This window comes from Malaya genurostris, chromosome 3 (genome assembly GCF_030247185.1).
Source record: "Malaya genurostris strain Urasoe2022 chromosome 3, Malgen_1.1, whole genome shotgun sequence".
In the NCBI taxonomy this organism is placed as follows: domain Eukaryota; kingdom Metazoa; phylum Arthropoda; class Insecta; order Diptera; family Culicidae; genus Malaya; species Malaya genurostris.
The window spans coordinates 86,197,653-86,210,574 of record NC_080572.1 but is presented as its reverse complement, the minus strand read 5'-3'; the positions used below and the strand labels follow the sequence as shown (position 1 = coordinate 86,210,574).

The 12,922-nt window shown below is 36.4% G+C and overlaps 1 protein-coding gene across 1 annotated transcript in view; it reads left to right on the top strand.

The window, feature by feature from the left end:
• Window positions 1-9,214, top strand: part of LOC131435033 (tubulin beta-3 chain) — an 83,544-nt gene extending 74,330 nt beyond the window's left edge. The window contains exons 3-4 of the mRNA XM_058602498.1: window positions 7,025-7,269; window positions 7,335-9,214. Of these exons, the coding sequence (XP_058458481.1) occupies window positions 7,025-7,269; window positions 7,335-8,288 (1,199 nt within the window). The 3' untranslated portion in view covers window positions 8,289-9,214. The remainder of the gene's footprint in view (window positions 1-7,024; window positions 7,270-7,334) is intronic.
• The last annotated feature ends 3,708 nt before the right edge of the window (window positions 9,215-12,922 follow it).

Sequence of the window (12,922 nt, the reverse complement as noted above, 5' to 3'; positions counted from 1 at the left end):
TTATACGTGACCTATAGACATATATTTTTGTTACTTATAACTATTTTTTTAGCTATTGGATCTCGTTGTCACCCTCTTTTCTATGGGGAGACATCTCATCATCTTCATCGTTGGTGTTGTGTGTGGTTTCCGATTTCCTTGTTGATCGTAGTCTTGGGTTCGTTGACAATTGCTGTAGATGCGCATTCTTGAAACAGAGGAACCGGGTTCACTAGTTATGTTATGATGTTTTATTTTCATTTGCAAGACTCATGATAAAGCTCATTCATTGAAAAAATGAGTTCTTCTGTTGCTTCATATCGAAATATAATGATCAAAATTTCAAAGAACTAAGAGAAGAAACCAGATCACTAAATAAGGAGTGTATCGAAAATAAGCTATCCACAAACTTTTCAATAAAATTATGATAAAAACCGATATTTTATTCGGCAAATTGATCCTATATTGTACGAGGTTGAACTTGAGCATAATGAAAACCGGATAAAATTTATGTTATTACTTCACGAATTTTCGAACTTTTTATCGAACGCTCTTCACAAGTTCCGGAAAAGTGTTGCATCGCAGTTTTTGGACGCTTGAGCCCAAATTTGTTTGAACTCCTGCATGTTCCTTACCAGTCTTCTTGAAGACCCTCTTCACGATTGCCTAGTAACATTCGATGGGTCGAAGCTGAGGGCAATTTGGTGGATTGATATTTTTCTCAACTAAATTTATACCCTTTCCCGCAAGCCAATTGAGAGTGGTTTTGGCACAGTGAGACCACCCTAAATCCGGCCAAAACAGTGGAGGTGTACTATGCTTCTTATATACCTCATGATAAAAAAAGATCCGGAAATTTAATTTTAAAATTCTCGTGCTTGGCCAATCGGTAAACTTTTATTTTCTAAACGTTGGCAACACTTTTATACACATTCTGTCAAATTTTGACGCATATCGTACGATTAGTTTTTGTTTGGCGTCTATACAAAGAAGTTGAAAAATTTTCGTGTGGCGATTTTTATAAAGGATGAAAATTTAGAACAACGTGCGTGCATCAAATTTTGTGTTGCAAATGGATTTAAGTGTTCCGAAACGTTGAAAATGTTAGAAAAGGCCTATGGTGAATCGTGTCTTGGAAAAACACAGACATACGAGTGGTATAAATGCTTCAAAGGTGGTCGTACAAGCTTGGATCATGATGAGATCCCTGGCCGCCCAACAACATCTGTTACTGAAGAAAACATTGAATCGGCGAAGCAAATCGTGTTGCAAAATCGTTCTGTACCGATTAGAGAGATGGCTGTGTTGTTGGGCATCTCCTATGGATTAGCCGAACACATTTTAATTGATGTTTTGAGTTTGAAACGCGTCGCTTCTCGGCTGGTGACAAAAAAGCTGAATTTCATTCAAAATCAGCGTCTTGTTGATGTGGACAAAGAGATCATTTCCAACGCAGATAGTGACCCCACATTCATCGAATGCATCATAACTGGTGATGAGGTGTGGATCTATGAATATGACGTCGAAACCGCACATCAATCGACCGAATGGCACCTCGAAGGCACGCACGTTGTTCTAAATTTTCATCCATTATAAAAATTGCTACACGAAAATTTTTCAACTTCTTTGTATAGACGCCAAACAAAAACTAATCGTACGATAAGTGTCAAAATTTGACAGAATGTGTATAAAAAAAGTGTTGCCAACGTTGAGAGAATAAAAGTTTACCGATTGGACAAGCGCGGGAAATTTTAAAATGAAAATTCCGGTTCTTTTTTGATCATAAGGTAAAGGCAGCAATCTTTCTGGAGACACTCAGATCGATAGATTTCTGCATTTATAGTTTCGGTAGTGTAAAAAATTGTTTAGTTCAAACCAGAGGAACATATTGCTTGCCAAACCAGTATCTTTCGACCGAATTTCTCCATTTGAATCGACCTGTCCGCATCGCTCATAATCTCCCCAACGGCGAGAGTAAAGTATTGTGGACCTGGAAGGGTTTATGAATATTCCTTTACTTAAGTCTCATCGTTCATCAAAACGTATGCATCCGGACATTGCAAAAGACTCGAATACAATTTCCGGGCCCTTGTTGCTGCTCGCTTCTTCTGTTCTACACTTTGTTTCTAGATTTTCTGCTTCTTGTAGGTCTTCAGGTGATTTCGCCTCTTGATACGCTGGATTATTCCGACACTCGTTCCTGCTTGTTTGGCCAAATCACGTATTGACATTGATTTGTTCTTCATGATTAGAGATACCTCTTTCTGGTCCAATTTCGGGTTGGAAGAACAGGGTTTTCTGCCTCTTCCTGGTAGCTCATCCAAAGAATAATGTTTCTCAAATTTATTATTGATGGTTTAAACACTGGCATGATGAATTCCGAATCGCTTCGCCAATTTTCGCATAGTAATACCCTTCTCACTTAGCCATGTGTCCAGCACCTTAATTTTTACTTCCTTTCCAATATGCGACATTTTGAAACGCAGAATCTCGCACAAACAAGAAAACAAACGAAAGTTTACAGCCAAACGCACAGCATGTTGTGATCTGAGCATAAAAAACCATCATAAATACATGCGTACAACACAAATGTATGTGGATAGCTTATTTTCGATACACTCCTTAAATGATTCATTTAATAAAAAAGACGATTCAACAATTTTGGATTGAAACGATGCTAACAGTTGGCTGTGATATAGTTACTGTGTTAAATTTACTATTTAAATTATTACAACTATTGTTATAAATTTCTGCTTTCGGATTTCTGTAGTTGTATCAAATTCAATAATAATTGTGATACGAACGTTTTAAAATCTGTTACGATTTTTTCCCGCTAGAGTCTTTTTTGTTATGATTTTTTTTTATTTCAACAGCTTACCAGCCTAAAACATTTCAAAATTTGCTACAAAATATTTCTGAAATAAACTACTCCAGTTGTTATAACTCTGTTATTACCATATGATCGGGTACCGTGGCTGAACGGTTGTCCTCGATTTTGGTGGCCTTTTCGCAGTTTCAGTGCAAGGTTTGCGTAGTGTGCCGGTTGTTCACAAAACTGACATGCAACCAACTGATTTTCATAGGTGATGCGTGCATGACCTTCCCTGTAGTCCAAGACTAACAAGCGTCGTGAGTCATTTCTCTTTAATTCTCGTTAAGACCCAGCATTTTAGAAAAAAAAATCAATTATTTGTGATGATTATGATGATAGTACGGAGAGAAAACATGTTGCTTAAGTTCTTCCCGAAAAACCCTAGAAAAACAACCCTAGACTACCGTGTATTTCAACAATAATATTACGTTTCTATAGAGAAAGGCAAAATCATTCAATGAATCGCAAAAAAAAAATTACAATAAGGTTCATTACAATATGGGTATTTTCCGAAAAGGTTTGATCAGTAAATGTTATTAAAGGATGTTTGAGGTCGTTTCAAAATCGAAAATTTCGACTACCAGTTTAGTGATATTTCTTGAAACCCTACAATAATAATAAGAAGACACCGGAAAACGATGTTTGAGTTCATTCTGAAGGACGGTGAGTTTCTATTTATTGATACATTTTTCTCGGAGATTCAATTTAGTGAACTATTCCGTTATAAAATAGTGCGGTATTATTCTTGAACACGAAGCATAAGTCGAAGAATGCTGGATGCAGTTCTATTCTCGTGGATGTCATTCTTTATACTAAATGTGTCTCCAAAAATAACAGGCAAACAGGCTCGAACGAAAGTTTAAAAAAATCGATGTGCAAGAAACAAGAAGCTCAGTACTGCCACTTACTCGATTATTCGCTGCAAACTTTCGAAACGTTCTACTACGCCCCGGAAACGTCAATAAAGTTCTCTTGACTATTATAGAAATATATCCAACTACAACTTTATTTCCATGTCGTTTAAATCACACGTACAAAACCAATATGATTTTAACCAACAGCAAAACAAAAATTTAGCGTGAAGTGAACGTAGCACCCAAAATAGTGTCGTGGTGTGAATGCGGCACCCAAAATAGTGTCGATCGCAGTGACATCTGCCAGTATTTGCCACACTGCTCATTCAAAATTTTAAACACAGTTCATATGCGAACCTGCACAACCTGTATATTTATGTGGTGTCACCGTTCGAAGATTAACATTCACTGATGCTTGGAAAAGTTGAAGAAGGTGTTCCGCGACAGACATTTTAATTTTCCTTCAGTTTCCAAGAATAAAAACTGTGAATCGAGACTTCAGTGCCGGATATTGTTAAAACGTTCACTTGGAAAGTCCGTGAGTTTTGTGATGCATCCGTGCATCTTGAAATCGGAGCAGACTAAATTACGTACGAATACTACGATAACTGAAACGTAGTAGTATATACGGCCTCTAGCAGCAACAAGTGTTGGACTCCAGTTCGTGCTCGCATCTCATCCGAAACAGTCGAAAATTGCTTACGGTCGAGACGACAGTGTAGTGAACAATAGAGTGTACGAAATGGGCACATACGATTTAACAAAGCCTGAATCTCGGCCTACAAGACCAAATTCAATTTGTATTGATTTCAAGCGCTGCAAAGTTAGACCAGCAGCAAACGAAATTGAAAACTTGCTTAAGTAACGAATGCATCTAAACGCTAATAATGTAACTGAGATTCAATTCAACAAGGCGTCTAACAGTGTGTACATTATGTTTAAACGAGAAAATGATGCAATTGCTTTCACTTCAGTTAACAATGAGGTTCACAGCGTTGAGCGTGACAATATTTAATACAAAATCCCTGTGTACATTCTGGATAATGCCATAGAAATATGCGTGCATGATCTTCCCTGTAGGTCAACGATTAGTTCATTTAGGAAAATATGTCTCAGTACAGCTCTTTTAATCGCAAGGGTAGTATGACGAAAATCTTTCCCGGTATCCGAGTGGTACGTACGGCGTGCAAGTGGTACGTATGCAACTACGTAAGGCAATTCCATCTTACATCATTTGTGGTCAAGGTGGGATACATCCATGTAAAACACGATTGTTTGTCTTCCTCGTGCTCGGACGACATTGCTTTGACACATTTAATTCATTCTAGCCTGTGTCAAACAGGAGTGATCACATCATTATCATCCTGATGCTGACCGTTTGCATTGGAGCAAAATATACCGTAAAGTGAACAACAGCGGAGAAATTAGCACAAGTCAGCCCTTCTAAGGGCTATAAATTTGTATAAAAAGCTTTAAGAGCTATACGCTGTAAGAGCTATATCATAGTTATTCAACTGTTAATATTTGCGAATCAGAAGTAGTAATAATCATTTTAGTGCATCGTTCGCAGTGCGAATTTCGCCACAAACTAGTGCACATATAATCCAACATTCAGCTGCTTCGCACTACAGAAAAACGCACCGAACAGGGATTGATATCGAAGACAATTCCACAATTTCTCTAATCTGAAAGACAGAAATGATAATAATAGTTTTTTTCGTTGAAATATGCCAATCCGAAATGAAATAATCATCATCCTGATGTTGTATTCTGCTATTTTTGTAGCCGTTGTCCATTTATCAAAAAAGTACAAACGAAATCAGGCGAAAAGAAACCCCTGCACAAAAATTGCTTCAGTATTGAATCAATTCGCACTGTAAGCAGTTCTGTTGCGGGACGGACGGAAAAGTGAAGCCGTCTGCCGTCAGGAGAAAACGAATGATTTTGACCATTTGCATTTTATCTTAAACTCGTCGGTGCATAACAGTTTACGTTGAACTGTTTTGCTTCTAAAGTGCAATATCGGTGCAAAACAAAAAAGTGATGAAAAGTTTTAGATTAACGGTTTAAGTCGAACTACAAAGCGGCACACGAGTCTAAGATGAAACATAAAGAAAAGTAAACTTATTAGTTGGTACTTATAGTTATGAATGTTTTGCCACAACTAAGAATATTTTGCCATCCAAATACATTTTTAAAAAATTGACAATTTTTTATTTTAAAATTATCATCAGTTTGGCCATGTTGTAATGCGTTGTAGCACTCATGACCAGGAACCTGCTTGAAGTCTACTTTGACATTTGTTTCGTCATTGAAAAACACGCTGTAAAATTATGTCGTTCAACTTGCGCAGGCTTGCTTGCGATCTGATTTTTTACTTCTGGTTCCTGTTATGGGGTTTTTATTATCGTGAACGACCTTGAGCGGTAGGATGCTCGAAAAGATACGATATTTGTTTGATATTTTTCTTGACACATTTCGGAAGGAAAGGTTTAGGTTTCGTTTGAACAAACCAAGCACTGCCTTCCACATCATCCTCGACTTCATACTCAAAAACAATGCTTTTGTGTTAACATACCGTATGTCAAAACACACACAATAACATTGCGTTAGTAATATTGGTTACATATTTATACTGACAGATAAAAAATATGTGATTATTTATTTTTGCAGTTATAGTACTAATGTTAATTCTTTCCGCTCGACCACTCCTTCGTTTCTCCACCATTTCCATTGAAAACTAATAAATTCGCTCGTTGAAACTAATCCTATTGTATCTCCTCTTCTCCTCTCTTCATCGTTCTCTCACATCTTTTCGATCACTAATTAGATCTAAATGTCGGTTCTAACCACGTTTGCTCGCCCTCTTCTTTTTATCCGTCTTCCACCATCTTTTTCAACCACTACTAAGATCTACATGCCGGACCTAACCCCGTTTCGTTCGCCAACTATCATTCACCACTACCTCCTTCTCCCCCCACCCTTTTTAAAGCATATTTCTTCTCTTTTTTAGTTTTAATGCAAAATCCCGATGGGTTTAGTGTCATCTAATTACTGTAGTATAAGTTAGCTAGGGTTAGTTTTAATTGATAGTATTAAGTACATACATGTATTTGTTGGATTGTTATTATCTGTTGATATAAACGATGAGGAAGTTTTATGCCTGCTGGAGTGAGAGATTGTTATATTTCAGCTCCATTGGGCTTTTTCCTGCTCCAAATAAAAAAATAAATTAAAAAATTTGGATAGATTTTGCAGTGCGCATACTTTTATACACAAAAACTACGCTCACACTCTAAACTTGTATTTTATTTTGCAGCCGTATCACGCTCATCCGGTGGCAAATATGTGCCACGTGCAATTCTGCTTGATTTGGAGCCTGGCACCATGGAGGCCGTACGATCTGGACCATACGGAAAACTTTTCCGTCCGGATAACTTTGTGTTCGGACAATCCGGAGCTGGCAACAACTGGGCCAAGGGACATTACACCGAAGGAGCCGAGCTGGTTGATGCCGTGCTGGATGTGGTGCGTAAGGAGTGCGAGAACTGCGATTGCCTTCAGGTAATTTGAAAACTTTCTGCACTGTTCAGAGATCCATTTTTGATGATGATGATCTTCACTTCTAGGGATTCCAACTGACTCATTCGTTGGGAGGTGGAACTGGATCCGGTATGGGAACGCTTCTGATTTCGAAGATCCGGGAGGAGTATCCAGATAGAATCATGAACACGTACTCGGTTGTTCCGTCGCCTAAGGTATCCGATACGGTCGTCGAGCCGTACAACGCCACCCTCTCGATTCATCAGCTGGTGGAAAACACTGATGAAACTTATTGTATCGATAACGAAGCTCTGTACGACATCTGCTTCCGTACGTTGAAGGTACCCAATCCAAGCTACGGTGATTTGAACCATTTGGTTTCGTTGACAATGTCCGGAGTTACCACCTGTCTGCGATTCCCCGGCCAGTTGAATGCTGATTTGCGCAAACTGGCTGTCAACATGGTTCCCTTCCCACGTCTTCACTTCTTCATGCCTGGATTTGCTCCGCTAACTTCGCGTGGATCCCAGCAGTACCGGGCTTTGACTGTCCCGGAGTTAACTCAGCAGATGTTCGATGCTAAGAACATGATGGCCGCTTGCGATCCCCGGCATGGTCGATATCTGACCGTCGCTGCAGTATTCCGTGGACGCATGTCAATGAAGGAAGTCGATGAACAGATGTTGGCCGTTCAGAACAAAAACAGTAGCTACTTCGTCGAGTGGATTCCAAACAACGTCAAGACTGCCGTTTGTGATATCCCTCCGAAAGGTCTGAAAATGTCTTCAACCTTCATTGGAAACACCACTGCCATTCAGGAGCTCTTCAAGCGCATCTCGGAGCAGTTCTCCGCTATGTTCCGTCGTAAGGCTTTCTTGCATTGGTACACCGGCGAGGGTATGGACGAGATGGAATTCACTGAGGCGGAGAGCAACATGAACGATCTGGTGTCCGAGTATCAGCAGTACCAGGAAGCGACGGCCGACGATGAGTTCGAGCAGGAAGAGTGCGCCGATGAAATGGAGGGCGAATGCGTTTGAATCAACCAACACCAGGTGGCCGACAAGCATTTTTACTATTTATTATTTTTTAGTTAGATAAATCGAATCGATGTTTTATGTGTATACAAACCGGAAAGATAGTCTTTAAAAAAAATCTAACCCGTCATCTAATCTTGGATCTCAGCATACACACTAATCAACCAGAGAGCATTATGTTTGGTAATTACAGTCCACCAGTTTTTCTTCTTCCGGTTTCCAGAAACTGTCATTTCAGACTATATTAAATAATAAATAATAAATTCATCTAAAATTTCTAGTTATATAAGTTTAAGAAAGTGAATGTGTGAGTGTAAAGTTTTAGTAGCGTGCAAACCAGCCTCATCCTACGGTTCCGAGCAGTAGGACTGCTAACACGAGGCCTACATTCAGGCAATATTTCCGTGTGAAAGAAATAGCTTGCATGGCTGAGATTCGGATTGGTATTATGGCAGTTAGTAGCTTGCGAAGGGTGAGGTAGGCGAAGGTACGATAGCTAAAAGAGATAAAGTTGCCAATTATTCGAATATCGTGTTGGACCGGTTGAAGGATCCAATCAGTAGGATCAGATAATTATTCGTTCACTTAGTAATGTATCCAAAGATTTTTGATTTTTGTTAAAATTGTCCAGCCTTTAATATTCAAATATTCAGTCATTTTATTTCGAACATGAAATTTTTGTATTTATAAATCGTTCTTCCGGTGGGAGAACAAAACCAAACAGATTTAGTCCTAGTTTTTCGATCTATCGCTATTTGATATTTATTATTTTCAATAAATGATGAATTGTTAACCCAAAAGTGTAAACAGTCGATTCCACTTGTGTAAAAAAATATCATCTTACTAGTGGACTATGACAAAAAATCTGATAATTGTAATGTTAAAACTTGAAACGTAACAATAAAACCATATTTTGTATTTATTTGTAATTGTTTGTGCGGCAATCATTTTTTTTTGAAAAATTTGAAGGTAATGAAAATTTGTTTTGTATGTTAAATTGATGTTTCAAACATAGAACAATCACAGGAACTTTGTAAATTTATACTAATGGGTTAAAAAGAAAGTGATGCTTGTGGGCTTCGACCTTCTGATACAATTTTGTCTATTATTTTTGTACAGAACGAAAAAATTTTGTACATGAAACCAAAAAATAACTTTTTATTAAATTTCGGGGTTTCATTTAATAACTTAATTTAAGGTAAAGGCTGCTCTTAAGCTGTGAACCAAATTTCAACTCGAACCATTCTAACTGTTCTCCAATTTCTATTTAGCTCTTTATTGAAAACTGCCCTGATCTGGGGTAAAGTTGTTTTTGGCAGTTCTTTACAATTTTTGCAAAAGAGTTCAAGTTTCAGAACTTTTGCTCATGCTCAACACATTCGAAGGTCAAGGAGATGCACTAGTGGTCGGTTGATTTTTAAGGCTATTTTGCGGTTTTTTAAAACCATCAAAGCAAAATAATTGTAGTATTTCATATCTTTTTGAAATACATTTAAACAATCTTTAGAAATTTTTTGAGATACACCGAATAACAGAAACACGTATGAAATAGTGGTGCTACACTGCTGACATGATTCCGACTGTTCTGTTTATCTGACATCAAAAAACTATACTCTATTTTGTTTTTGGTCCTTGAGACGCTGTTCAGAACTAGAATAAAGAAAACAATTCAAACAATTTTAATTCTTTTAGTTCGATTTAAATTTTCACATGAAGAAGTTGTAAACATTTGAGCATAGACAATCAAATAGTTTTCGAGATATCATGACAGCGGTTAAAAATAATCAGGTTATGTGAAAAATGCGTCCGAAAGTTGAGTGGATTAAGCACGCTCCGTTTATCGGCACGTATTCTAGCGTGTGTAGCTTTTCAAACTCGTCAATTCGGTTTTTCCATCTGACACACTAGACGACCCCCTTATGATGAAAATTGTCGTATGTTTTTGGGAAACTGTCTATAAACAACCTGTCAATATTCCGCTTTCTAGGGCCAAAGCTCATTATCAACCCGTTGCAAATACATAGTCCGATTAATCGGCAAAATTCACGTGTAAATCACTTATCCAGATTTCAACAACTAAAATTCGCAATCCAGGTAAAGTACACTCAAAATCATAATCATGTTATAGTTACGTGAAAAGTTATGTGAATATTTTCCACCCTACTTTTCATGTAGTTTTTAATGGACTGGCATTTAAAAGCTGTTTAATGCATAATCCAGTAATAGTTGCGTGTTTCATAGGTAAAATGTAATGTTCTGTTCATATCACATAAACCTATCAGTTCATATCAAATTTAGATACCAGAGAATTAATATTTTATATATTGGTTGAAGTCAAAAGGGAGATATAATTCTATGAAATAAAAAATAAAACATTTATTTCAGAAAATTAGCATACAATTTCAATGGTTGAAAATAAAAAAAACAACTAATAACGTCGTGGGATCTCGAATCGATAAGCCTCCAAAAATCGTTTTTGTTGTAACTGCCATCCAATCGAAGCCGAAGTCGAGATCCGAAAACTCCAATAATACTACCGATGCAGGTTGAGGTCGCATTACATGAGTCCAGTGTCTCTAGTTTCATATCGATTTTGAACTCGTTTTTCGGTGCACCAACGACCTGTTTGAAGCATTCTGCAGGAGCGGGCACACTTCCGGACTCACGCAGGCACTTGGTCCTGTCGAACACATGGAAACTTGCATACTAAAATGGTCCGGTCGATGTAGTAAAAATTGTAATTAAAAATCATTTCTCGCAAACATTTACACTATTTACACTTTGAGGCCCACTGTTCGCCATTTTCCAAATCGAGTTTTTCACACCGGAAATTTACGTAAATTGTTTGACGTTTGGACAATTCACGTAAACCTTATGTGATGACTCTATTCATATTAGGGGATATTCGTAAAACATTCATTTTTGTCACGTAAAATATTCAATTTGACATTTGAAACCATTTTACGCGGATAATCTTTAAATCTGATGAATTTGATTTCAGTGAAATTTAAATTAGCGTCAAATTGGTAACTCGTTTTGTTCTTTGTTCTAGAATTTTATAGCAAATCAGTAATTTGCACTACTGTCAATCACTGCGCCAGAAGTTAGACAATAATGAAGTTTGCCTATGCGCAAGGCGATTAACACAATGCTTTCTCAAAAATCTCCGTCGTTCGTTCGTTCTCCGTATCAAACCTTCGAAATCTGAGTCGGAAAAAGTTGTTCTGTTAACAGGGGGAGGGGGCAAGTTGAATGACTAAATTTGACTGACTATATCTTAGTTATATTTGATTTAAAAATAAAAAAAATATTTATATATATATATAAATATATATATATATATATATATATATATATATATATATATATATATATATATATATATATATATATATATATATATATATATATATATATATATATATATATATATATATATATATATATATATATATATACATATATATATATATATATATATATATATATATATATATATATATATATATATATTTGTATACGAAGAGATAGCATCTACTAGCAGCTGTAATTCCCGGAAGAAAATTCTTTCATATCTACCGAAACAATCAAATAATTATTTATTTTCAAAGCAAATTTAAAAATATTGAAAGTATTTGGTACTTATGGCGGAATTATGCTTTGCAACTAAGCATTTTTAAGAGAGATAAATAATTGAATTTGATAGCAGTTATAATTTGAAGCAAATAATTCCGTATTTACTGTAATATTCTCAAAAAATTTAGATATCTATAGAGAAATTTTGAAATATTTTCGTTTCTTTCCGATTTTAATTTAAAATTTCACTGTAAAGTTAATTTGGTAAACTTCAAACAAAGAAACAGAAAAGGAATTGTGACTATTTAGGCAGTAGCCCTTCTAAAAACAAAATACAGAGCCAGAGATGCCATTTATAGAGATTTATCTGTATTGTACAGATTTTTGCGTTCGCATACTGATTTGAATCAGAGTTCAGATTTTATATAGATTTCCTAAAATTAATACAGATTTGTACAGGTTTATGAAACGTGAGAGGTAAAAAATTAGACTTTTTTCTCTGAGTATCTAGTATATTATTAGTATTCTTGCAGTAATTCTTTAAAAGTTTAATAATCAACGGACCAATCACATGTTGAAATGGAAATCTTTTGTGCAGATATTTGATGATGAACACTGACAAACATTTATTTTATACCACTTATACCGGTAATGAATTACGGAATATGAAGAATTAACTTTTAACATCATTTTATTATAGAAATTTTTCCAACTCTTCGAAGGATTGAAAATGTTGATCTGCTAGGCCGTGTGTCATCGAACGGAATAGGTGGAAGTCAGAAGGGCGTCATCTGGGGAATACGGCGTGTGGGGCAAGACTTCCCATTTCAGCGTTTACAGGTACTTTTTGACCACTTTTGCGACGTGAGGCCGAGCTTTGTCGTATTGGAGGATGACTTTGTCATGTCGCTGTTGATATTGTGTCCGCTTTTCTTTTAGCGAGCTTCATCTCATTTATAAGGACGTTACATAAAAAACCTGATTAAGCACCTAAAATCAATATGATTATTTCATATTTCTGCTTAACTCACCTAGATTCACATTAAAAATCGATTGACGTT